Here is a 23,631-nt window from a genome sequence, read left to right as displayed (position 1 = left end):
TTTGTCTGTGGTGGAAGGTTGTCAATGAGGCATAGGCTGCATGGATTTTTTGAATAATTTCTTATAGTATTTGCAGATTACTGACATATGGGTGTTGAAAACCAGAAAACAAACAAGTTAAAATCCAGTCAGTTTAGGATTCATAATCAGTGCACTGAAATTATTAAACCTGTTGAAGAAAAGCAGAAAATTCAATCCACACAGATACATTTGCAAACCAAATGATTGCACCAAAATCTCTTTTTCCAGCCCAGAGGGACCAGTTAAAGATGAAATAAAATGCAGACCTTTAAATTAGAACTCAAAAATACCACTGACATGCCAAGCCTTGGAGCAGAATCCATCTAATTTGGGGTTTCTTAAGCTAATGTTCTCCAGGATTTGAAAAGCTCCACGTCATGGTGCTCACTGATCGATTTGAGGCTTGAGGCAAACTTGTAAGTGTGTGTTTATGTGTGTGCGTGTTAAACCTTTTGAACATTTTACCAAGTGTGCAGTTAATGAATTACAGCCTTGACAGTTCAGCATTAACCTGAGGCTAGAGAATAGATAAAGACGGAAGAGTTTATCTTTATATCTCATCTATGGATTTGAAGTTAAAACAGAATTGGAGGAAAGACAAACCTTCCTTAAATTACAGAAAAATGTCTAAAGCACAAAGGAAATACATCCGCAATCTTTCAAAAGCCTTTTATAGTGTTTTTGTTTCATTGAAATAGACCCAAATAAATAAAAAATAAATAAAGGATATTTGCAACCACTGAGGATCCAAAAAAGAAGTAGATTGTATGGTGCATTTTAATGCCAAATGACAAAAAAGTAAATAAAACAAAAACAGATAGAATAACAAATAAAACTAAGAACATTCACACTGTATAAGTAAGAAAGTACCACCCCCTAGTGGAAGTAAGCATTCTGTGTGACTCACCACATGTGTAGATAACACTAAGGTACTTCCTAGTGCCAGAGTAGCATGGATCACCAAATTCTCTGGTGGAGGCTTGGACCCGACAGCTCTTCTTTCCCTGGCAGAGGGCTGTGAGGACCTGTAGGGCCTTAGCTGACTGGCACTCTGAAAAAAAATATCATATTTGGTATCAAACCAACTAGGCTGCTAGGTATTAATACAACTAATTCAGAAAAAAAATAATCTATCTATCCATCCATCCATTTTCTTTACATGCTTAATCCCAAGTGGGGTCGCGAGGGGTGCTGGTGCCTATCTCCAGCTGTCTATGGGCGAGAGGCAGGGTACACCCTGGAAAGGTCGCCAGTCCATTGCAGGGCAACACAGAGACAAACAGGACAAACAACCATTCATGCACACACTCACACCTAAGGAGAATTTAGAGAAGCCAATTAACCTAACAGTCATGCTTTAGGACTGTGGGAGGAAGCCGGGGTACCTGGAGAGCAAAATCTATCCAGTTCCTATAATGATACTGATCTTTTAAAAGAAGAGTTAATATAATCTGGTAAATAATGAGATAAAAAGCTTTATTCGTGTATCTAAAAGACCAAAAATCATACTTATAGTCTAAACAACAAATAGCCGCCTATACAGTCTGAAAGTAATTACTGTCAATTATCAAAAAGAAAAAAAATCTGTTATTTGTTTACTTCGTGGTTTTGTTATGATACAAAATACAACTAAAAGAATACTTGCTAAAGTTATGACTAAACATTACATAGTACCTAGGATCAAGTAATATATAAACATAATATCAGTACAATGGGTGGGAGAGTTTCAATGGCCCTGTGAAATGAAGGAATATCAAGCTAGATCATAAACAACACCAAACCTTATGTGGCTTTTATATAGTTTAATTTAAGATATACTGAGAGGTTATTATCTATGTCAGTAAAATCCATTCAGTTTTTCTATTAATAAAATAAAAAGATATTTATAGAAAATGAATCCAGATACCCCATCCAGCCAGAAAATACAGATAAGTAAATAAATATTACTTTGGAAACATTGCATTACATCAATAATATTATTTGCCTTACATAAATGCAATTTTTAAAGAGAATGCATGGTTTACCTTTAAGTGTTAATGTTTTCGGAATGTTTAGAATAAACATTTATCAAATGAAAATAGGTAATGTGAAATATAAGAGAAGCATTTATAAGATTGTTTTCTGCTGTGTATTTACAATGTAAAGAAATTGTATTTATTGAATGCAAAAGTGTGTAAAAAACATAAAGACACATTAAATCACATCAACTTTGTTCTGTGCAAAGTTGAATGTGCTGATTACAAAATCACAGAAAATGCTACAGCCCAGAACTGATTTGCAAAAGCAGAGCAGGAAAAAAATCTCACATTTACTTGCTTTTCATATTAATCTCTCAACTTGAATAGCACTTCAACTACAACAGCTGTGGGTATAAACAAACACACTCGCGCCCTTTACCTGCTCTCTCAGCTCTCTCTATGTTGATGTGTGTCCACATCAGAAAGCTTCTACATTGTCCAGAGGACACATGATCCAACATCTGTGTGTGTTTGTGTGTGGAGATGAGAGTAAAGGATGGATGGGCCTCTCATACATCATCCCTAAGCACCTTCAAACTTTCCAAAACCTCTTATCTGCAGCTCTCATCAACATGAAGGTGTGAGTTCACAGATAAGGTCATGATGAGCATTAAGCTCACTTTGAATCCAGTAAAAGGTTCTATTATCTTCATAATGCTGGGGAAAAAATCCTTATCAGTTTTTTTTTTAAACTGTGAAATTCAGAATAACTTAATTCTAGTGTTTTTTCGTATTGTTAATGTCTTAAGACATACTTTGGTAATATTTAAAATAGGTGTACAATGATCCCAACTACTGTAGGCAGGAAAAACTCCCGCTGTTTGTGTTGTGGGAATGTGAATTGGTCCCCGTTTTGCATGAATGCCTCTCAGGCCTCCATAGTCCATCTAAACCCCTTAAAAAAACAGGAGGAAATGAGCCTTTGAAAGTGGACACTAGGCTGTCACACCGTCTCCCCTGGTGGGCCTCAGACAGAGAAGGAAAAAATGCCAAAGGTAAAGAGAAAAAGCTGGTTAAGACACAGCTCACACGTCAACAGGCCACAATGAATTACGGGCAAGGTCAGAGGTCAAATGTCACATTCAGGAAGACTTTGAGGGCAATCTGGTAGATATGTATAATGTCAATAGGGAATTTTTAACATGGTCTGTAACGGTGCTATTATGAATCTCAATGGCAGTTAAAAGCTGGAATAATTAACCTATTTAGATCAGAGTTGGTGCATTAAATGAGAGAGTAAGGGAACATCTCCAGGTTCCATCGTTCCCACTGTAACCTCATATACATACAAATACATGGTCATTTTCATTGTAAAACACAAAAATAAAAAAGTTAAATATTACAAGAGGAAATTAAAAAGGACAAATCGATTAGTTTAGTTACCTGTTACAGTATTCTGTACCAGCAGGAGACAAGATAGGGATGTTTATGAGATACTTAAGCATAGAGTGTTACAGTCATTGAGGTAAGCTATTAAAAATGCATAGATTACCTATTAAAAGTTAGGTTAAATGAAAATAAGTCTCTGTTTAGGCAGGTCTCAGTGGATAAAAGGTGTTCACCACTAAACTAAATTAGCTGTCAAGATTTAAATCATTAATCCAATTTTACCTAACGGTTAGTGACACTAGGTTTAATGTATCAAGCCAGAGGTCCAGGGTTTGTAGAGTATGATCCACTGGACACTCAGTGACTACCAACCTCTGTCATTCTATCATCAACATTTAGAAAGTTAAGGCATGTTGAGCCTCATAGTCCTTGAGGACAATCAAACATAAAATGCATTTTTAAGGGTAGTGGCGGCCTAGTGGTTAGGGCATTGAGCTTGGAAACCAGAGGTTCTGATTTCAACCCCCACTGCCACTCTGCCCAAAGACCTTAAACCCCACGCTGCTCCCTGGACACTGCACAATGGCAGCCCACTTCTCCCCAGATGCAAATGTTTAAATGCAGAGTTAATTTAATTCCTCTGTATTTGTGACAAATACAAAAAAAAAAACTGGAAACGTAGAATGAGCCCTGTTGTTAACTGTAAAACATACTATGCTGTCATCAGAATGAAAATGAGGGGGGTTTCTGCTTTTTAAAAACAGGCCAAATGGAACCAGATACAAAGAAAAAGGAAGGGGGCAAAGAACCGAGCCCTGTGACACCCCACAGGAAAGGAAAACTAAAATGATCCAGTCACAGAATGTTCTTAGATGCCTAAACAATGCTATATAGAATGCTCTAAACGAGATATTACAATGTCGTAATCCATAAATGCAGCTCTTGGTATAAAAAAGCTATAATCATGAGTAAAATGTAAAGTACACCCTGGACAGGCCACCAGTACATTACACACAACCATGCACACACTCACACCAAAGGCTAATTTAGAGACACCAATTTACCTAATATTCATGTTTTTTTGACAGTAGGAGGAAAACAGAGTACCCAGAGAGAATCCAGACATTGAGAGAACAGTAAAACGCAAGCTAAATTCGCAAACTAAAAGTGTCAAATATTTTTTACTAAAACTTAACTGGTTACATTCACCAATACTAACAACAAACAAATAGGTTCCCACTGTTAGTTTCTCCATCTTCTATACTACCATAGTTTGTGTTGATATGCTACCCTGTACCAGCAGCATTTCAGCTCTTTTAGCCACATCACTCATCAATCATACATTTCTAACTTTGCACCTAACTGTAACAAGAATCAATGCTAGATTGTGTACAGGCCTCCCCCACCTTTGTCTCAAAGCGTTGTTTTAACATGCTACCATCCTCTTGCACGATAACAAACCAGAACAATAACATATAAAAAACAATCTTGTGTGCACTGGAGCATATTGTTGGGATTCACTTGCCAAAGGACCCTTATATGTAAGCAAAGGAACTGTAATGTGAGAAAAGTAAACACTGGTACATTTCTTAGAATGGCTGTCAGGTAAAAGTGCTTGTATTTCACAAACACATTTCTTAGCTCATACAGTGAGGAAATAGATACAAAAACAAATGCTAATTTAAGTATATTCACATCAACTTCAAAAAAAAGTTTTCTTCACCTGCATACACCTGGAATTTCAAAACAATAGCTGAAGAAGACTGTCATAGATCCCTATCTCCTCATCCAATCTGACTCGCTTTATATTACATACAGTGCTTCATTAAAGGGAGGCTTCCGGTGAACATTTACACACTCCTGTCAGGCAATCTAACATATGCATATAAACTTACCTGCCACTTTCTTAGTTTATGGTTTTGCCATCAGAACTGCTTCTAATTCTGGTCTAGACTGACAGTGTCTACGAAATTCCAGAGGTTTTGGTTCACATTAACATGATAACATGTATTTGCTCCAAATTTGTTAACTGCATATCCATGATGTAAAAATATACTCTTTCACCACATTCCAAGCATTTTCAAATGGGTGTAGAACAACTGTGGACAATGGAGTATAATAAACCCAATATCATTTTGATTATGATAATTTTGATAAGGGTTTGAGATGATAGGAGCTGTGTGACATGTTACGTAGTCCTGCTGGGAGTAATTGTCAAAGGTTGGGTACATTACATTGTGGTTCTAATTCAGTACTCAGGTGGGCAATGCTGTTTAATCCTGGCTAAGGTTAAACACTGCTGAAAAGATATCTCACGTAGCATGACAACAGCAGCAGCTGGAACCACTGACACAAGAATGGATTAATCTAACCTCTACCTCTAAGGAAGGGATTTTCTTCTATACCACTGCCAGCAGATATATTTTTCCAATTGTTCTCTACGATTCCAAAAGGATTCTTGTGTATGAAAATCATAGAAGTCTAAAAGTTTCTGAAATACTCTCTCAGCAAACATACTTAAAAGTAACTAAAATCACCATTTCATCTTCATTCAAATGCTTGGTTTAAACTCCATAAAATCATCTTCTCCACATTTAGATTCCTCACTGTATTAAGCTGTCGCTGAGTCTTCATCATCATCATCATCATTGTCGTCGTCATTATCATCATCAACTTACTTAGCAACAGCCAAAGCCGAAACAAAATACTGTAAATTAAACTAGGGCTGCCACTAATGATTATTTTGCAAATCGATTATTCTGACATTTCTTTTTTTGATTAATTGTGCAACCAAAAGTTCCTTTAAGATGATTTTTGGCTAAATTAAACCAGGTGAAACTAAAATGTTTCCACTTGAGGAGTTCTGGCCTGAACATATTGACAGAAGACTATTTTTTTTTAATGCAATATGCTTACATACGTTTTTTCACAATTTTGATATAATTGCTGCTCTAAGTGGGTTGCTCTGTTAGCCAAAGGCATGTTTTACAGAGTCTATTCTCCATTAAACAATTAATTGGTTACTAAAACAGTTGACGATTATTTCAACTTTTAATTAATCAAGATTAATGCGATTGTTTCAGCCCTAGATCAAACATTACATTAGATTTGTAATAACAGAATAAAACAGCTGTCGCATGTAAATTATTACAATTAAAATCTCTGTGTAAGGTAACAGTCAATGCTGTACCTGTACCATGTTATAACTAAAACCCTATATATTTTCACAAACTGGAATTATTATGCAGTGTTTTGGTTAGGTGTTGTCGGTGTTATGGAGAGTCTGTGACATGACTAGAGTTTTCTCAACAGTTCAGCTGTTTGATGGTAGTGGGGAAGAAGCTGTTGCGGAATCTGCTGGTCCTGCATTGAATGCTGCTAAGCCTCTTCCCAGATGGCAGCAGGGAGAATAATCCATGGTGGGGGTGTGAGGGGTCATTGATGATGTTATGGGCTGAGCACAAGCAGCACTATGATGAAATGTCTTTAATGGAGGCAAGAGGAGCCCCAATGATCCTCTCTGCTATTCTTACTACTCTTCTCAATTTCTTCCAGTCTGAGGTGCTGCAGCCTCCACACCACACAGTGAGACAGCTGGTCAAAACGCTCTCTATGGTGCTTTTGTAGAAGGTCATGAGGATGGGTGGGGGCAGGTGGGCTCTCCTCATTCTCCACAGGAAGTAAGGCCTGTACACGCCTTTTTTGCCCTTTTGACCAGTGAGGTGGTGTTTACATTCCAGTTAAGGTTGTCTGTGATGTTCATCCCAAGGAATTTAGTGCTGCTGACCATAGATATCCATAATAAAGGCTAGATGTCTTACGGCGGAGTCTCAAACGGCATCACCGGCGGCCATCTTACCTCAGGCAGGCTTTCTGTTGTGCTCTGCGGTACCTAATGTAAGGTGAGTGATCAGCACGAACATAAATACTCTTACCTCACTGAATTCTTGACGGATTTACAAACAGTTTGGTTTCTTACAAACATTATGAACGTGGCTATTATTCTTGATGCTTGAACATGTCGAAATTGCAGATTTTCTTGTCGAAAAATGACTTAATCGCGCAGCATAGTTGTGCATCACGGCTACTTGCGCAAGTTATCAAGGCTGAGATTATTAGTCAATTATATAGGTTTTACTGACACCAATAACGATTGTATGACAATTAATCTTTGGTGTAAATTACAATCTTTGTGGATGTGGTTGTAATTATTAGTTGGCTAATAACAATAATCTGAGTATTGTTGTATTTTCATTATTAGCCTAACGTTAGCTGGCTAATAACAAGAAGCTACGAAGTGAGACCTAACGTTAGTAAGTTAGCAGCTAACGTTACAGTTTAGCTAGCTGCTAACGTTAACCAGCAACTTTACATCAGTGGAAGAGGCAGAATTTAACATGATTTCCAATCGATTTGGTCTGTCAACACATCTTACATTATGTTACAGGAATTTGCTGGGTTTATTAAAAGGAAGATGCCAGACTTTTGCTATGACATAATAGTATTACAAGACTGTTGTTGACTCAAAGCTTTTATAAGTTTGTATTAGTTTCATTTGGACAACTTAAAGATGGTGTTGTGCCAAACATTTTCAACTTTCCAGCTCATCTTCAAAGGGCATGTGTATCATTGAAATTTAATCACATATTGATATACCAATCTTACACACCGTGGATTGTTGTTGGTCACTTTTGTTTTTGTTTCTGCAGGTTATATAATGTGTAAGCAGGAGGAGAAGATGTTCCATCCCCGTTTGCTGACATTCCTGCACTAGTACATGACCACAGCTACCTTCCTGTCCGCTTTGATGGCCTTGTGGACAACGCTCTCTTGTACATTATACAGAAGCTCAATAAAACCTTCCTTTTCAAAGGGCATTAGCCAAGCTATGTTTTTTGGGTCATTTTTTAAATCTCTGTCTTCCATGTGTATACCATCACAGTAGTGTAGGTGGGGATTTCAACATGCTACATCTATATATACTTGTGAAGGGGACTATTGTACCAATTTTAACAGCAAATAAATGTCACTATTATAATGGTTTAAAAATAGGAACTTTTGTGTAATTACCCCTGATATATAATCCGAATAGTCTACATGAAACTTCAAAGTGTTACCTTTAATTTGAAACCTGGATTATGCTTCTACACCAAGAGGTTGCCACACAATAAGCCTTTTCTGTCAGTATTCCATATTTTATTATAACAATAATATTCATATTATAAAAGTATGTATGTAAATATAAATAAATTAGGACTGTGAAATAATTAATCACACCCAAATAAAAGTGTTTATTTATATATATATGTATACATGTGTATATATATACATATACATATTAATATATATATATAAATGTGTATATATATACATATTAAAATATATATATATATATAAATATGTATATATACATATTTATATATATATATATATATATATATATATATATATATATATACACATATTTATATATATATATAGATATCTATATATATATCTATATATCATGTTGCCATTCAGTACACTGAGTTTTAATAGCATATATTGATTTAACATAAATACCTTGTGCATGTGTATATTTATTGCACCTGTATGTTCTATTCAATGTTCTTTTCATATGAAATTCCATGGTTATAATTATTCATAAGTGTGCAGTATCATAACTACATGTCAGACTTTTGTTTAACAAACCAAACAGTTTGAGAATCGTTAGACAATTGAGGAAGTTATGGTTATTTCAGTACATGCGCCTTTAAAACACAATGTTACGAATGAGCGAGCTGCCTGTGGCAAGATGGCCGCCACGTGCGGACGTCGACCCCCATTGGCCAGCAGCGCGGACGAGACATCTAGCCTTTATTATGGATATCTATGCTGCTGACCACCTCTACTGCTGAGCTGTTGATGAGCAGTGGAGCGTGGTTAGGCCGGTTCTTCCTTAGGTCGACAATGATCTTCTTCGTTTTCTCCACATTCAGGATCAGGCTTTTGTCTCTGCACCAGTCCACCAGCTGATCCACCTCCTCTCTGTAGTACAGACTGATGAGGCCCACCACTGTGGTGTTGTCTGCAAACTTCACGATGTGATTGGTGTTGAACCTGGGCACGCAGTCGTGTGTCATCAGAATGAACAGCAGGGGGCTCAGGACGCAGACCCGAGGGGAGCCATGCAGCCCTAAGGGGAGCCATGGTCATGATAATGCAATTTTTTTTATTACTGTACATATATCACATGCTAGTTATCTCATATGTATTTTACACTAATCTCATTTTAACTAATCTTTAAACTCATTCAGGTAGTATGTTGGTTTGCATTCCACAATCTAATTAAATGTGTCCATCTCTTCATAAGATTATTTTTCTGTAGTTAATAAATCAACATTCTTTTTGAAATTACAAGCACAAATTACAAGTGAATAACACACACCCTCATTTACATAAGAGATGGGAAAGCAAAACAGAGCCAACTGGTTTTAGGTTAGTTTAAATAATCTACAACTAAATCATTATTAAGGCAGATTTCACTTCTCAACTGGAATAGACTTTAAAATCCATGTTTCACTGTAAAGAATTTCATGCATCTTAAGGGTAACTGTTGCCTGAAAGAGCGATAAGCCTGAGTCTAAATTTTTCAAATATCTTCTTTGAAGCAGGTACTCAAAAGTGAAAGCACAATGGTCTCCCCCAAGGGAGGGGGAAAATGTCTAAAACGCTGCATGCCAAGCATGGGGGGCTATTTAGATGTCAAGAAGTGTGTGTGATCTTAGTGTGGCAGATGAGAGGGGAAGACTGAGGCAAGCCCCTCTATTTTGAGGATTCTCCTTCATCACCAAAAGCTGCCCTCCTCACCATACAAAAAGAAAAAAAAAGAGAAGAGATCAAAGAGGTTTTAGTTATGTGAGCACAGTTCATGTACCTGCTTGTGTCTTTATCTTCTACATTTTCAGAGCTTGATATCTAATAAGTAACCAGATGTATGCTCCAAAGGCTTAGAATTGAAGTAAACCAGTAAACTTTAGCAACAGTGCCTTGCAAAAGTATTAATACCACTTGTAACTTTTTTGCATGTTGTCATGTGAGTCAAGGTGGGATACAATGTTAAAAGGCTAGCTATTAGTGTTGTAATTCATATACATATGATGAGAACATCATGTTGTCAGTGTTTATGTGTGGATGAATGGATCACAAAAGAACTTATACTTAGACAAACTTAATTGTCATTTTGTATACACAGTGTATACAAAACGACATATTGTTACATACAGATTTACGACAGTGGATGAGCAGCAGCTTAGCACTAAAAAATGAACTTTTCCATTTATAACATGCAGCAGTGATAAAAAATGTAAACAGTATAGGAGAACCATGGTGCAAAATGCAAACTGTGTAGGAGAGAATGAAAAGGCATTGGTGTGGAAGGTTCAGAGCAGTGCCAAACAAATAGACAGATATGGTGTAAATTGCAGTAGTGCAAGCATAATGTTCCAACAGTTCAACTGTCTTATGGCAGCAGGGAAAAAGCTGTTACAGAACCTTCCCAGAGGGCAGCAGGTAGAACAGTCCATGGTTGGGATGTGAGGGGTCGCTGATGAATTGTGTTGTACAATCTGTATTGCAGTCAATTAAACAGAGTAACAAACCAAAACATGCTATCAAACCTTGAACAACGGTGCAGTAGTCAAAGTTCAGTCCTAAATCAAGACGCAAATTGGTGGCAGGAACTGGATGACTTTATAAGGCTATCTGTATAATAATTACCGTAGTAACTCTCTGCATAACCTCAGGCAACAATAAACCTATACCGTAAGGATTGCTGTAAGTTCTGCTTCTGACACATATCAACAATTCTAAAAAAAAAATTGCGCAAGTCCCAAACAAACATATGAGATTATTTAGACTTACAGTAAATGAAAAACCACACCAAACTGTGGGGGCAAACAGTTTAGGAATAATTAATACTGTAACTAGGCTGTCACTCAAGGTCTACTCACTTCCTGATCCAGGTGACATGAGAGCCACATCAAAGGCAGAGATGACAGGGGAAATCCCACAAAAGAACCACAAGTCTGTCTGAAACAGCCTTGGGAGGTGGTTATGGATGGCTGGATTTCACACACCCACAAATACACATACACACACTGTGAGAGTAAAAGAAAGAGCTGCTCTTTTGTGAGACCATGTTTCCATGTTGAGAGCTACTGTATTTGATTCTACTCTTGAAACCAAATCCTAAGGCACCTAAATTCACCTGCTACCTTTTGCTTAGTTTCAGTCCATTTGTTTGACGAACCCTTTAACTGAGCCATTGGTGTCCATGTAGCATACAAAAGGAAATAGATACAAGTACAGAGAGCTTTTCTGTATATTTGTCAGTGAATGATACTTTTGTCAAGCTGTCAACACTGGCCTAAGAACTTTGTAAAAAACTTATTATTTTAGACCCAACATCTAAAAATGGCCCTTAGCTTTCAGACTAAACGAGATGTAGAAAAACAGGTGCATCAATAGCAGAATGTTCTGTGCTCATTTCCTGCGAAGCAATAACAAGACAAAGGTGCAGCTAATTAAATGAGCAGGTTGCCAATGAGATTCCTGGGACAATGCCTCAGTAGCCGCACTAATGGTCATAGTAGGTCTAACCTTAGAGTCATTAGCATTCCTCTGTAACAAGGTCAAGCGCTCTTTTGGATATGAGTGCTTAGATGTGCACATACACATACAGTCTTGTAGGTACGGTAACTAAATATGTCCTTTTCTACAGGCCAGAATGTGCACTTTGGATGACATCTGATCTGCATTCCACCCCATTCCTCTGGCAGTGTTTGCATGTTTGAGAGTGTCTTACATCCTTTACCCTGAGACATGTTTTTTATTTATCTGAATATGCTTTCAAAACAATGTGACAAAATGAAAAGCTAAACTATGCTAATGAAAGGTACTTTTATTGCCCAGAAACTGTAGGGCAAGTTTAAACCAGTTTAAATAGATGACATTCAGATCAGAGTGATTCCTTCAAAAGTTTAGATTATAATGGCAACATTATAAAGCTTTACGAATTCACAACCCCCCCCCCCAAAAAAAAAAAACGTTTTCAGGAAATGTCTTTTCTATGCGAAATTCATAAAGAGTTGGCTCTCAAAACAAAGATTCAGTGAATCACTGAGTTTTTTTCTTCTATTTTTAGGTATTTAACAGCCTCATTAGCCAAATGTTGTCAAATTAATTTCTTTGTTTAAATACAGCCTTTACCATGAAGGTCAAAGTTGAGCTGAGGTACATACTGTTCCACTGATCTTCCTTAAGATTTTTCTACAGCTCCAATGGAATCCACCCACAGAAAAAGTTAAAATTCCGGTGATTAGACACATCGGGATAAGTTTAAACATATCTATACACAATCCCACAGTCAATATTGCATGTCAGAAACATTTTATCAATGACTATGATGAGTTTTTGTCATAACAATGCAAATCCACTAACACCGTAAACATGGCTCGTTGATCTCTAAAAGATGAAGAAACATGCAAGAGTTTACATTGACAAGACTTGTCTGTCAGATTTTAAAAATCATAGACGTTTCTGCCTATCATGCATGTCATTTGTTAGCCAAAAGCTAAAGGCATCCTTTTTTTTAATTTTTTTTTTATTTTTTCCTACTTGCTTTGATTCTGTTTTATCTTCCTGTATTTTAATCATGTAAAGCACTTTGCATTGTCTTTGTACTGAATTGTGCTATACAAATAAATTTGCCTTGCCTTGCCTTTACATATGGTCCATTTTAAAGAGAAGAGATGTAGAGAGAGAGTTCTACTTTAGACCGCAGGTTAAAAGAATTTCTAAAGAGAAGTCCCCTATTTTCTTCTAATCAAGCAATAAATATCATAAATGTATTGGTCAGAAACCCGGGGTGCTGAGTCCGAGATATGATCTGGGAGCCATGTTTCAGTAAAACACATAACGCTGTTTTTTGGCTGGGTCTTTGCAAGTGCTTGGAGTTCTTCTAACATGTTTCCTAAAGATCTCACATTCCCATAATGATTGATGGAAGAGATGGTTTAAACTTCTTGTTCCTCTCTCATCTCCTTGCTCCTGCTCAGAGCCCTAGCACCTCCTTTTCAACTCAGCTGGTACTCATGGAAGTAGTTGATGTATTATTACAGCTTTACAGATTTTTATCATTTGCTTCCGGGGGTAAAATGTGAACTTACTGTAGTTACTTTGGTTATGCATCACCAAAAGTATCCAAAAAGGGAGAAAAAGAAATATCAATAAAAATCCTTTTGGCTTTACAGCATTCAACACAGAAGCACAAAGAAACTCTGATCCACAAATGCAGAAACCAGAATACAGAATGCCAGAGAAAAGCTAGCAGAGCTACTCCAAAGTGCAGCCACCTGCAGCACATTTCTAGACAGTCCTTTAATGATGGATTGAATAGTAGCAAACATTTTCTTATTGAGAACTGGTGGGATGAATTACACATAAAAGAGAGAAATTATGGGCAATGTATCAATTTTCCTACTTTTTTTATTTTTATTTTTTTGGAAATACACTACTCAAAAAAATTAAAGGAACACTTTGTAATCAGAGTATAGCATCAAGTTAATTAAACTTCTGGGATATTGATTTGGTCAGGTAAGTAGCAGAGGGGGTTGTTAATCCGCTTCAGCTGCTTTGGTGTTAATTAAAATTGTTGAAATTAACAACAGGTGCACTAGAGGGGCAACAACAAGATGACCATCAAAACAGGAATAGTTTTACAGGTGGAGGCCACTGACATTTTTCCCCCTCCTCATCTTTTCTGACTTTTTTTCACCAGTTTTGCATTTGGCTAGAGTCACTGTCACTACTGTTAGCATGAGGCGCTAGCTGGACCCTACAGAGGTTGCACAGGCAGTCCAACTCCTCCAGGATGGCACATCAATACGTGCCATTGCCAGAGGGTTTACTGTGTCTCCCATCACAATCAATGTCGTGTGTATGTCTTTGAATTCAGCCCTCTGTAGGTTGAATATTTTCATTTCCATCAAATGATGTGGCATCCTTTTGTTTCCTAACACATCACCCAGTACATATCAGTATAAATAAACATCATGATTTTTTTCCCCATTGAGATCTGATGTGTTTTCAAAGTGTTCCTTTATTTCTTTCGAGCAGTGTATTTAATATAAGAGCAGGTCTGGCTGATGCATTGATTTCATCATTAAAAAATTAATAATAATTTATTCATAGGTAAGATATCATTTAACAAGGGCAGTTTTTCTCAAATCGTTCTAAAGACATAGTGATCTCATTGTTTTGGTAATTTAAATATAAAGAAGGTGATAAAAACAAAGTCTTTCATTGTTTTTTTTCATATATCAAATTTAAATTTTGATAATACTACATGATCTAAAACATAAAAAAATATTCATTCACTGTCAGCTTGTGAAATGACAATGTTGCATCTTTTAATGCAGTTTATGCCAGAATTTTATTTATTTATTTTTTTATGTTAGAACTAACTGTAAATTGAGTGATTTTGTGTGAAGTCACCAATATCATCTCTGAACTTAACAGTCTGTTTGGGCTTTTTCCTGTTGCACAAAGCATTTCCATGAGCAAAACACATATAAGAGAAATTCTAATCTGTCAGTGATCTTTTGGCAGATGGACAATAAGACAGGGAATCATAACCTTACATATACATCAAAAATGACTAAATAAATCTGTCTAAATCTAAATCTAATCTAAACATCAACAAATTACCAAAACTGTCGTAACAGTCAGCATTTTTAGAGGAATTGTAAATTATGTTAAATTTGAACATTCTTATTAGAAATTATCATTACTATGGCAGGCTCTAAAGTTTCAAACACCAAAATGAAAATGAACCTATTCTTTAACAATGTTTTGTCTAACAGACATGTATTAGTGATGAAAGTAAAGAGAAAAAAACAATATTGTGAATACTACTTTTAGACTGTATTTTATTCACAGGTAACAGTATAAAGAGCATATCTAACTTCTAAGATTTTCATCAAGAAGATTTTGAAAAGTGTTGTTTTATGTAAAAATTAAAAGAAAAAAACACTTACGGATATTATATTATTATTATTATCAAATTATTGACTGAAAAATTTGTAATAAGCAAAGAATTATTACATTATTAGCATTCAGTTTTGTCAGCACAACTTGGAACTTAGCCTTGTAAGCTAAATCTCAGCAACGAAAAGCATCAGCTTTTACAACCATAACAGTGTGTAAAGGAAACTTCCAAATGACCTGCAAGACGACACTGATAATAATAAATTGTCTCACCTACTGATGGGGCCCTGCTGTAGTAGGGGGGGCACTCCAGTGTGCCAAGCTGAGTTCGACCAAACATGGCAGAATAAACAGAGATCTGCATACCCTGCTTGCAGTTAAGCCTCATCTGCTCCTCTTCACAGACAACCTTACTTTTATATTCATCTGTGAAAAAGAAAAATACATTTTAACAGACAAGTTAACAATAAAATACTCAATATACACTCACCGGCCACTTTATTAGGTACACCTGTCCAACTGCTCGTTAACACTTAATTTCTAAGCAGCCAATCACATGGTGGCAACTCAGTGCATTTAGGCATGTAGACATGGTCAAGACAATCTCCTGCAGTTCAAACCGAGCATCAGTATGGGGAAGAAATGTGATTTGAGTGACTTTGAACGTGGCATGATTGTTGGTGCCAGAAGGGCTGGTCTGAGTATTTCAGAAACTGCTGATCTACTGGGATTTTCACGCACAACCATCTCTAGGGTTTACAGAGAATGGTCCGAAAAAGAAAAAACATCCATTGAGCCGCAGTTCTGTGGGCGGAAATGCCTTGTTAATGCCAGAGGTCAGAGGAGAATGGCCAGACTGGTTCGAGCTGATAGAAGGGCAACAGTGACTCAAATAACCACCCGTTACAACCAAGGTGCATTTAGGCATGTAGACATGGTCAAGACAATCTCCTGCAGTTCAAACCGAGCATCAGTATGGGGAAGAAATGTGATTTGAGTGACTTTGAACGTGGCATGATTGTTGGTGCCAGAAGGGCTGGTCTGAGTATTTCAGAAACTGCTGATCTACTGGGATTTTCACGCACAACCATCTCTAGGGTTTACAGAGAATGGTCCGAAAAAGAAAAAACATCCATTGAGCCGCAGTTCTGTGGGCGGAAATGCCTTGTTAATGCCAGAGGTCAGAGGAGAATGGCCAGACTGGTTCGAGCTGATAGAAGGGCAACAGTGACTCAAATAACCACCCGTTACAACCAAGGTGGGCAGAAGAGCATCTCTGAACGCACAGTACGTCGAACTTTGAGGCAGATGGGCTACAGCAGCAGAAGACCACACCAGGTGCCACTCCTTTCAGCTAAGAACAGGAAACTGAGGCTACAATTTGCACAAACTCATCGAAATTGGACAATAGAAGATTGGAAAAACGTTGCCTGGTCTGATGAGTCTCGATTTCTGCTGCGACATTCGGATGGTAGGGTCAGAATTTGGCGTCTACAACATGAAAGCATGGATCCATCCTGCCTTGTATCCACGATCAGGCTGGTGGTGGTGGTGTCATGGTGTGGGGAATATTTTCTTGGCACTCTTTGGGCCCCTTGGTACCAATTGAGCATCGCTGCAACGCCACAGCCTACCTGAGTATTGTTGCTGACCATGTCCATCCCTTTATGACCACAATGTACCCAACTTCTGATGGCTACTTTCAGCAGGATAATGCGCCATATCATAAAGCTGGAATCATCTCAGACTGGTTTCTTGAACATGACAATGAGTTCACTGTACTCAAATGGCCTCCACAGCCACCAGATCTCAATCCAATAGAGTATCTTTGGGATGTGGTGGAACGGGAGATTCGCATCATGGATGTGCAGCCGACAAATCTGCGGCAACTGTGTGATGCCATCATGTCAATATGGACCAAACTCCCTGAGGAATGCTTCTAGCACCTTGTTGAATTTATGCCACGAAGAATTGAGGCAGTTCTGAAGGCAAAAGGGGGTCCAACCCGTTACTAGCATGGGGTACCTAATAAAGTGGCCTGTGAGTGTATATACTTTATATATACATAAAATGAAACTGCATTTCTATTTTTTTTCACATGTTGAGCATAGCTTCTGATAATTGCCAACAGACTTATATTTCTAGAGAAAAAAGAGACAAAAGAAAATTAATGAGTGAGCGTGCAGAATCATGCTGAGGCATTCCTCAAACACATCCAGCCAAAGTGACCTGTGACAGCAAGGAGCAGGTCCACTGGCCTGTAAATCAAAACACAACAGCAACCCCTTTCCTTCCATGTGGGGAGCGGAACAGGAATGTCGACGAAAGAGGGCAGACAAAATGGACAGGATATTTCCTGGAGATGGATTCACACTCTCTTTCTCTCCTTCTGTTTTTCTTCTCTTGCAGTACTCTCCATTAGACTTTCCTTTCAGAGGCAGTGACACCTACATGTCACACCTCACCAACGCCCCATGTGGCCTTTCTTTCTTCCACAGAAAAGCCATTGGTTAAGTGACACCAAACAAAGGGCTGTTGATTAGCCCTGGCGTCCGGTAGAGAAAGAAAAAGTGGAGGGACTAGGAGGATCAGTGGATTATTGCTCACTTGTGGTCACTCTAGCGAGAAGTTTTACACAGCTCAGTGCAGCTTGGCTCAGCACATCCCTCAAATTTGAATGGAGGCTGAAATCTGGGTGGGATTACTGCACTGTTGGAACTCACCTCTGAAGTGCTCCTCTTAACCTGCTGGTTCAGATGAGGAGGAGCAAAGGATGAAAGGAAAGTCATACAGAGGCTTTCTTTATTGTTAAAATAAGAAATCTTAACAGATACAGAAAAATTAGTGTAAATGAAGAGGATTTACAATCTACCCTTTGTGAAATACTGTTTGTATTTCACAATACAAAGCTAACTGTATGGCACATCTAGAGACAGATTATTAGCCTACATTTCCCTAAACAAAACTCTATGCTTAAACCGGGCGTACACTGTGCGATTTTCAGGGAGATTTTCCAGCGAGTACTTTAAAGTTTTTAAAGTACAAAACTTTTAACTGTTTTTTTTTACTCTTTAACTATAACCTACAGTATATGTAATTTTGTCTTCCACTCTACAATTGTGCGCTCCATAGTGGTGATCTATTACTTAAATTCCCAATTAAATAAAGTGTAAAAAACTTTAAAGATAAAAACAAATGCTTAAAGTTCCTATATTTAGAGGTGTCTAAAAAAAGGTCTAAGAGACATAGAGAAGGACAAAGACTTCAGAGACTGTGATGATAGACTTACTAGGTCTGCATTTGTACCAGACAATGAGGTATTTACTCCTTTCAGGACACTGGTCCGTTCCAAACACACGGCTGTTGACAAGGACTTGACAGCTCCTTCTGTCTTGGCACTCATCCAGCATTTTCTAAAGACGGAGAGAGTGACACAGAGCAGGAGAAGACCAAAGATGGCTTTAGAGGGAAAACAATAAATGATGGTGAAATGTGGAGCTTGCAAACCAAAACCAACTTCAAACAGGCTGGTATAATAAAGGTAAGCAGGAATTTTTGGAAGCTCCACTCCTCTATTTTGTTGACATTGTTCTTTTTCTCTGGCTTCATAATATTTTAGCTTACTGCAACCCAACTGAAAACATTTAGCAGTATAACACAAAGGAACCACAAAACTGAGTTTTTTTATTTTAAAATCAGACTCTTTACTCAATTCCTGTAAATTGTAACTCAAATTATTCATAACTTTATAATATTTATACAGGTCCACTTGATTTATGTTTCCTTTTAATATTCTTAGAGTGTCATGGACTTTTATGATTTGGGGAAGATGTTTTTGAAGGTCTCACCTGAATAAAAACATACTAATAAGCTGTTAAAGTTAAACAGCTGCTTCAGATTTAAAGCGGGCAATATAGAACTAGATAAATTGGACTACCGGTAATCCCAACTCAAGGGGAAATATGGTTGCATTCCAATTTTGCATGAACCCTTTAAATCAAATCTTGAAAACAGGAATGACCCATTTTGTATAATTCTAACTTTAGAGATCATAACATTACAGTCTGCGTATCACATACATTTTTATTTCTCCCTTACTTTCCTCCTTGTGCGAGATGGCAGTATAAAGTTAGGTGTGCATCTACAATGAATGTATATTATGTAGGTTATGGTTATTATTTTTCGTTTATTTATAATTCTTTTTAGTTAAAAGGGTATTTAAATATAATGTAGACTGCATCATAGTGGAATAACGGTAGTGCAAAAAAACCTAAAGCCTTATTCTTTTTATCACATAACCACAAGTGGCTAGATAGCAAACCTAATAAATAAATCACAGGACAGAAATGCAACCTTTAGCTAGGGAAAACTAAACCTCTACACAGATTACAAAAGCATAGCTGTAGTTAAATATAATTGTGTTAACTGTAATATCAGTGATGCAGCATATTGGTGTATAACCAAAAAGGTTAAAGATGATTTTAGCATCTTTGGAAGGTTTTACTAATAACAAAACTAAATCAAAAATTTGAAAAAATATTGTCAATTATGATATTAAGATTAAGTTATAGAACAAAAATTTACAGCAATAGATGTTTATAGATTTTTCAGCTGTGTAAATTTAATTGTGAAAAATGTTATTAATATATATTCCATGATAGTAAATATACTTTGTAATAAAAGGGGGAAATATTAACTCCTATTGGGCAACCATAAACTCAACATTTTATAAACAGACATTTTCACAATGAAGCCAACAATCCTGCAGTTAATAACTGGTGGTACAGAGGGATTCCCCAGTAATGTTCATGTGGGTGGCATATCAGTCAGTCAATGTTTCACTTCCATACAAAGCAGCCTCTGTGTCTGTGCATTCATGTCTAACTGATCAATAGTAGAAATGGAGGGTGTTTGACTCTAAATGGCCGGGCCAACCAAGAATGAAGCTAACAGCTGAATGACTACAAAACAAATGTGTTTGTGTCTGTGTTGCAAAGTGAGGCATTCAGTCCCACCGCATCCTAATTTGGGAAAGGATGCTGAAGCGTAAACTCCATGAAATTGCATTGTGCCATGGGAATACACAAACCCCTTTCAATTTAAAGTGGGTAATTTGCCGGAAAACTCCCCAACAAAGTGTTATATAATCAGTGGTTCTACAAAAATTAACCCTTGGCCAATTTGACCGCCATATGGGACACATTCTGCCACATCAATTCTAAGAAAAATTTGTCTGTTTATGTTTTAAAAGGGGGAGAAAAGGATATGCACTGTCAAAGACAGAATTAAATTCTGACAGAAAAATAGGGGAGTCACTTGAATAGAGTGACTGAATTTAGGCTGTACTAAAGCTTAACAACAATTGTGATTTTTTTATTGGTCACTTACCTGAAGCGCAGTGGAGACTGAACAGTATCTATCTTTCTCCTGGGAGCGATAGGGGCTCAGGAGTGCCTGGTAGGTTGGAGGGCACTGTTTCGGATCAGAAGGACCTTTTCTACCATAGAAAGCTGATTGGACAGTAATGGTGGTGCGAGGTGGGCAGCGAACAGACAGTAATTCTCCGTCACAGGCCTGCTCAGTGTAGTTCCTTAACACTTTGGACAGGTAGCCTTTAAAACAGAAAAATACAAGTACAGCAAAAAAACGTTACATTAGGTACAGCAAAGTTTTTGTTGAATTTCTCTACTATCCTTGGGGAGTGTTGGCCTAGTGGGTTCCTGAGCAAATCTCTTAACCCCTGATTGCGCCACACAATGGCAGCCCACTGCTCCCCAAGGAGATGAGTCAAATGCAGAGAATGAATTTCCCCATTGTGAGACAATAAAGGGATTTACATTTACAAATATAATTTTAAACACCCGCAGTCATTCAAGTAGGGAGAAGCTGATAAAGAACCAAATAAACATTTTCAGCTAATGAAATGGTTTGTATACTCTATCATCATTTTGACATTTATAGGTTAGATGAACTGATCTGATACCTGGATCAGATATCAACTACAATATTGACCAATCAATGGGATATCGGGATTTGAGATCGGATATTGGAGATCTAATCAAGTGCACTTTACATGGAACTGTTATTTATTTCTTTTTGCTACTTATTTTTCAACTTATTTGTATCCTTTGTCACATTTTTCATTTTAACAATAATTGTATCAAGGCTAAAGCCTTCACTCACATGGCGAGATATATGGTTAATCCATTCAACAGTTGAATCGGATAAGATCATCAATCAGATTGGATCAGGGGAAAAAAGGGTAGGTGCATCGCTTCTATGACGATGACAAAGAACATGCTCTCGCTGAAACAAAAAAATTACTTTTTGGCTGAAAAGCAAAAAAAGCAAAAAAAAAAAGATTTGTGGGAAAGTAGCAGATCACGTAAGACCCCATTCTCGCTATAAAGCATGGTGGCTGCAGGATCATGCTATGGGAATGGCCTTTTTTTCAGGTAAAAGGAACAGTAGTTATTGTTCAAATTAAAAACATACAGACAGAGATAAAAAACATAAACATAGGCTGCATAGTGAAATTTGAGTTGCAATACACCTTAAAAATGAAAGCAAACATAAACGTACAGCCAGAGCTACAGAGGAATAGTTTAAATCACAGCATACCAAAATGTTGGAATGGCCCAATGAAGGTCACCGAAGATCTAGCTGGTAGTGTGTGACAAAACTTGATGAGGGACATTAATTTACAATTTTCTGATGGGTTAAATAGAGTGTGACTAAAAAATAGGTTAAATTTCTATTCTCTAGAAGTGAAAAGTACAGAAGTTGAGGTATACCTTAAAGTACTTTTAGCTGCACTGCAAAATAAACTACGTGTGAATTTAGATAATCCCTCCCTCCATCCATCCATTTTCCATCACGCTTATCCCAGGCGGGGATGCGAGGGGTAATTTAAATAATCATTGATGGAAAAAAAGAATTTTCTTAACAGCAGAAGCTTAATTTTATTGCACATTTGGCAAAAAGTCAATGCATGCAAACTTACATAAACTTAAAAAGTGAACACTGTGTGATTCAATTATAGCTATTTACTCAGCAGTGGAAAAAAAAAAGAACACACTCAAACAATGTTTCCAAACACACAAAAGTTAACTCTTGAAAACACATACATTGGCCCCTTATCACCATGGCCACAGTTAAAAGGAGGAAGGGAAACGGGACAGACAGGAAGGTTTCAAAAGGTCACCCTGTCTTTAAATAGAAACACTCTTCAAATGATAATTTTCACAAACTAGCAGAAAAACAATTACTTCACCTCTTCTCTATTTTTCATGTAACACTTTTATTTTAGAGTTATTTGAGAAAATACCAGCCATCTTACTAAGAGCTAAAACCCAAATAAACAACACTACCTGCCTTACATGTGATATTTTAATACTTGTTTAACAAAGTCAATGCAGGTATTTATATGATGAAAATTACCCCGTTGGTCTGAACTTACAAGCTGTCTGAGCAGCACTCACGAGGCTTTGGCATTTCATCAAGACATCATTACTAAAGTTCTGATTGTTTTAATTATGTGGGCCTTGCTGCCCCCCCACCCCCACATACACAATCCCCATCTCCCACATGCACAAACCCCCTGTCTGCTTTGCTTGCCACATTCCACACAGTAGAGAGGGAACTTGGCATTCCCCCTGGCAGCAGGACCACACACACACACACACAGGCATACGCACACATTCAATACAAAACGTCAACACAAACAATGTGGTCAGGACAAGCCTGTTTGGCTCCTGAAAACGGGACCTTTGGTTATGGTGTAACAGTATCGCATTATGCGAAGCTGGTTCTTGGCAGAGTCCCCGTCGTGCTATAACAGACCATTTGGGTAACCAAGGAAACAGACAGGGTTAGGAAGGCGGTAAAACAGACTTGGCTTAAGATAGCTTAGAAAAATTGCCATTTGGAGGTTTCTTCAAAGACACGTCCTTGTGCAACAGCTTCTTTCCTATAAACACTGCGATACTCCTTACTCCACCCTACAAAAGGGGCAGGGAGGAAAAAAACAGATTATCTCACACAAACCCTCAGGTGATTTCTTAAGAATCCAAGTTGTCTCTCCCTTCTGGTTCTTTGGGTACATCCCTATTGTTCCACTTCCGTCTACCTGTTGAATGAGTCCTACTTTAAAGGCTAACAAATCTGGCAGCCCTGTGGAGAGAGCTCAGCCAAAGACAGGTGTCCCTCAAAGGCAGACAGCTTAACAATACTGGAG

At 37.5% G+C, this 23,631-nt stretch overlaps 1 protein-coding gene across 1 annotated transcript in view; it reads right to left on the bottom strand.

Annotated features, from left to right (window-relative positions):
* The window catches only part of LOC119779131 (protein eva-1 homolog A), a 105,850-nt gene that overhangs the window by 56,312 nt on the left and 25,907 nt on the right, over positions 1 to 23,631 (bottom strand). Inside the window, exons 2-5 of the mRNA XM_038278665.1 lie at positions 20,784 to 21,007; positions 18,685 to 18,808; positions 15,669 to 15,821; positions 929 to 1,072 (exon numbers count right to left, since the gene is read on the bottom strand). Coding sequence (XP_038134593.1) covers positions 929 to 1,072; positions 15,669 to 15,821; positions 18,685 to 18,808; positions 20,784 to 21,007 — 645 coding nt within the window. The remainder of the gene's footprint in view (positions 1 to 928; positions 1,073 to 15,668; positions 15,822 to 18,684; positions 18,809 to 20,783; positions 21,008 to 23,631) is intronic.

The sequence above is a fragment of the Cyprinodon tularosa genome, unplaced genomic scaffold, assembly GCF_016077235.1.
Source record: "Cyprinodon tularosa strain WSP-4 unplaced genomic scaffold, ASM1607723v1 ctg143, whole genome shotgun sequence".
Classification (NCBI taxonomy): Eukaryota; Metazoa; Chordata; class Actinopteri; order Cyprinodontiformes; family Cyprinodontidae; genus Cyprinodon; species Cyprinodon tularosa.
This window is presented reverse-complemented; position numbering and strand designations above follow the sequence as displayed.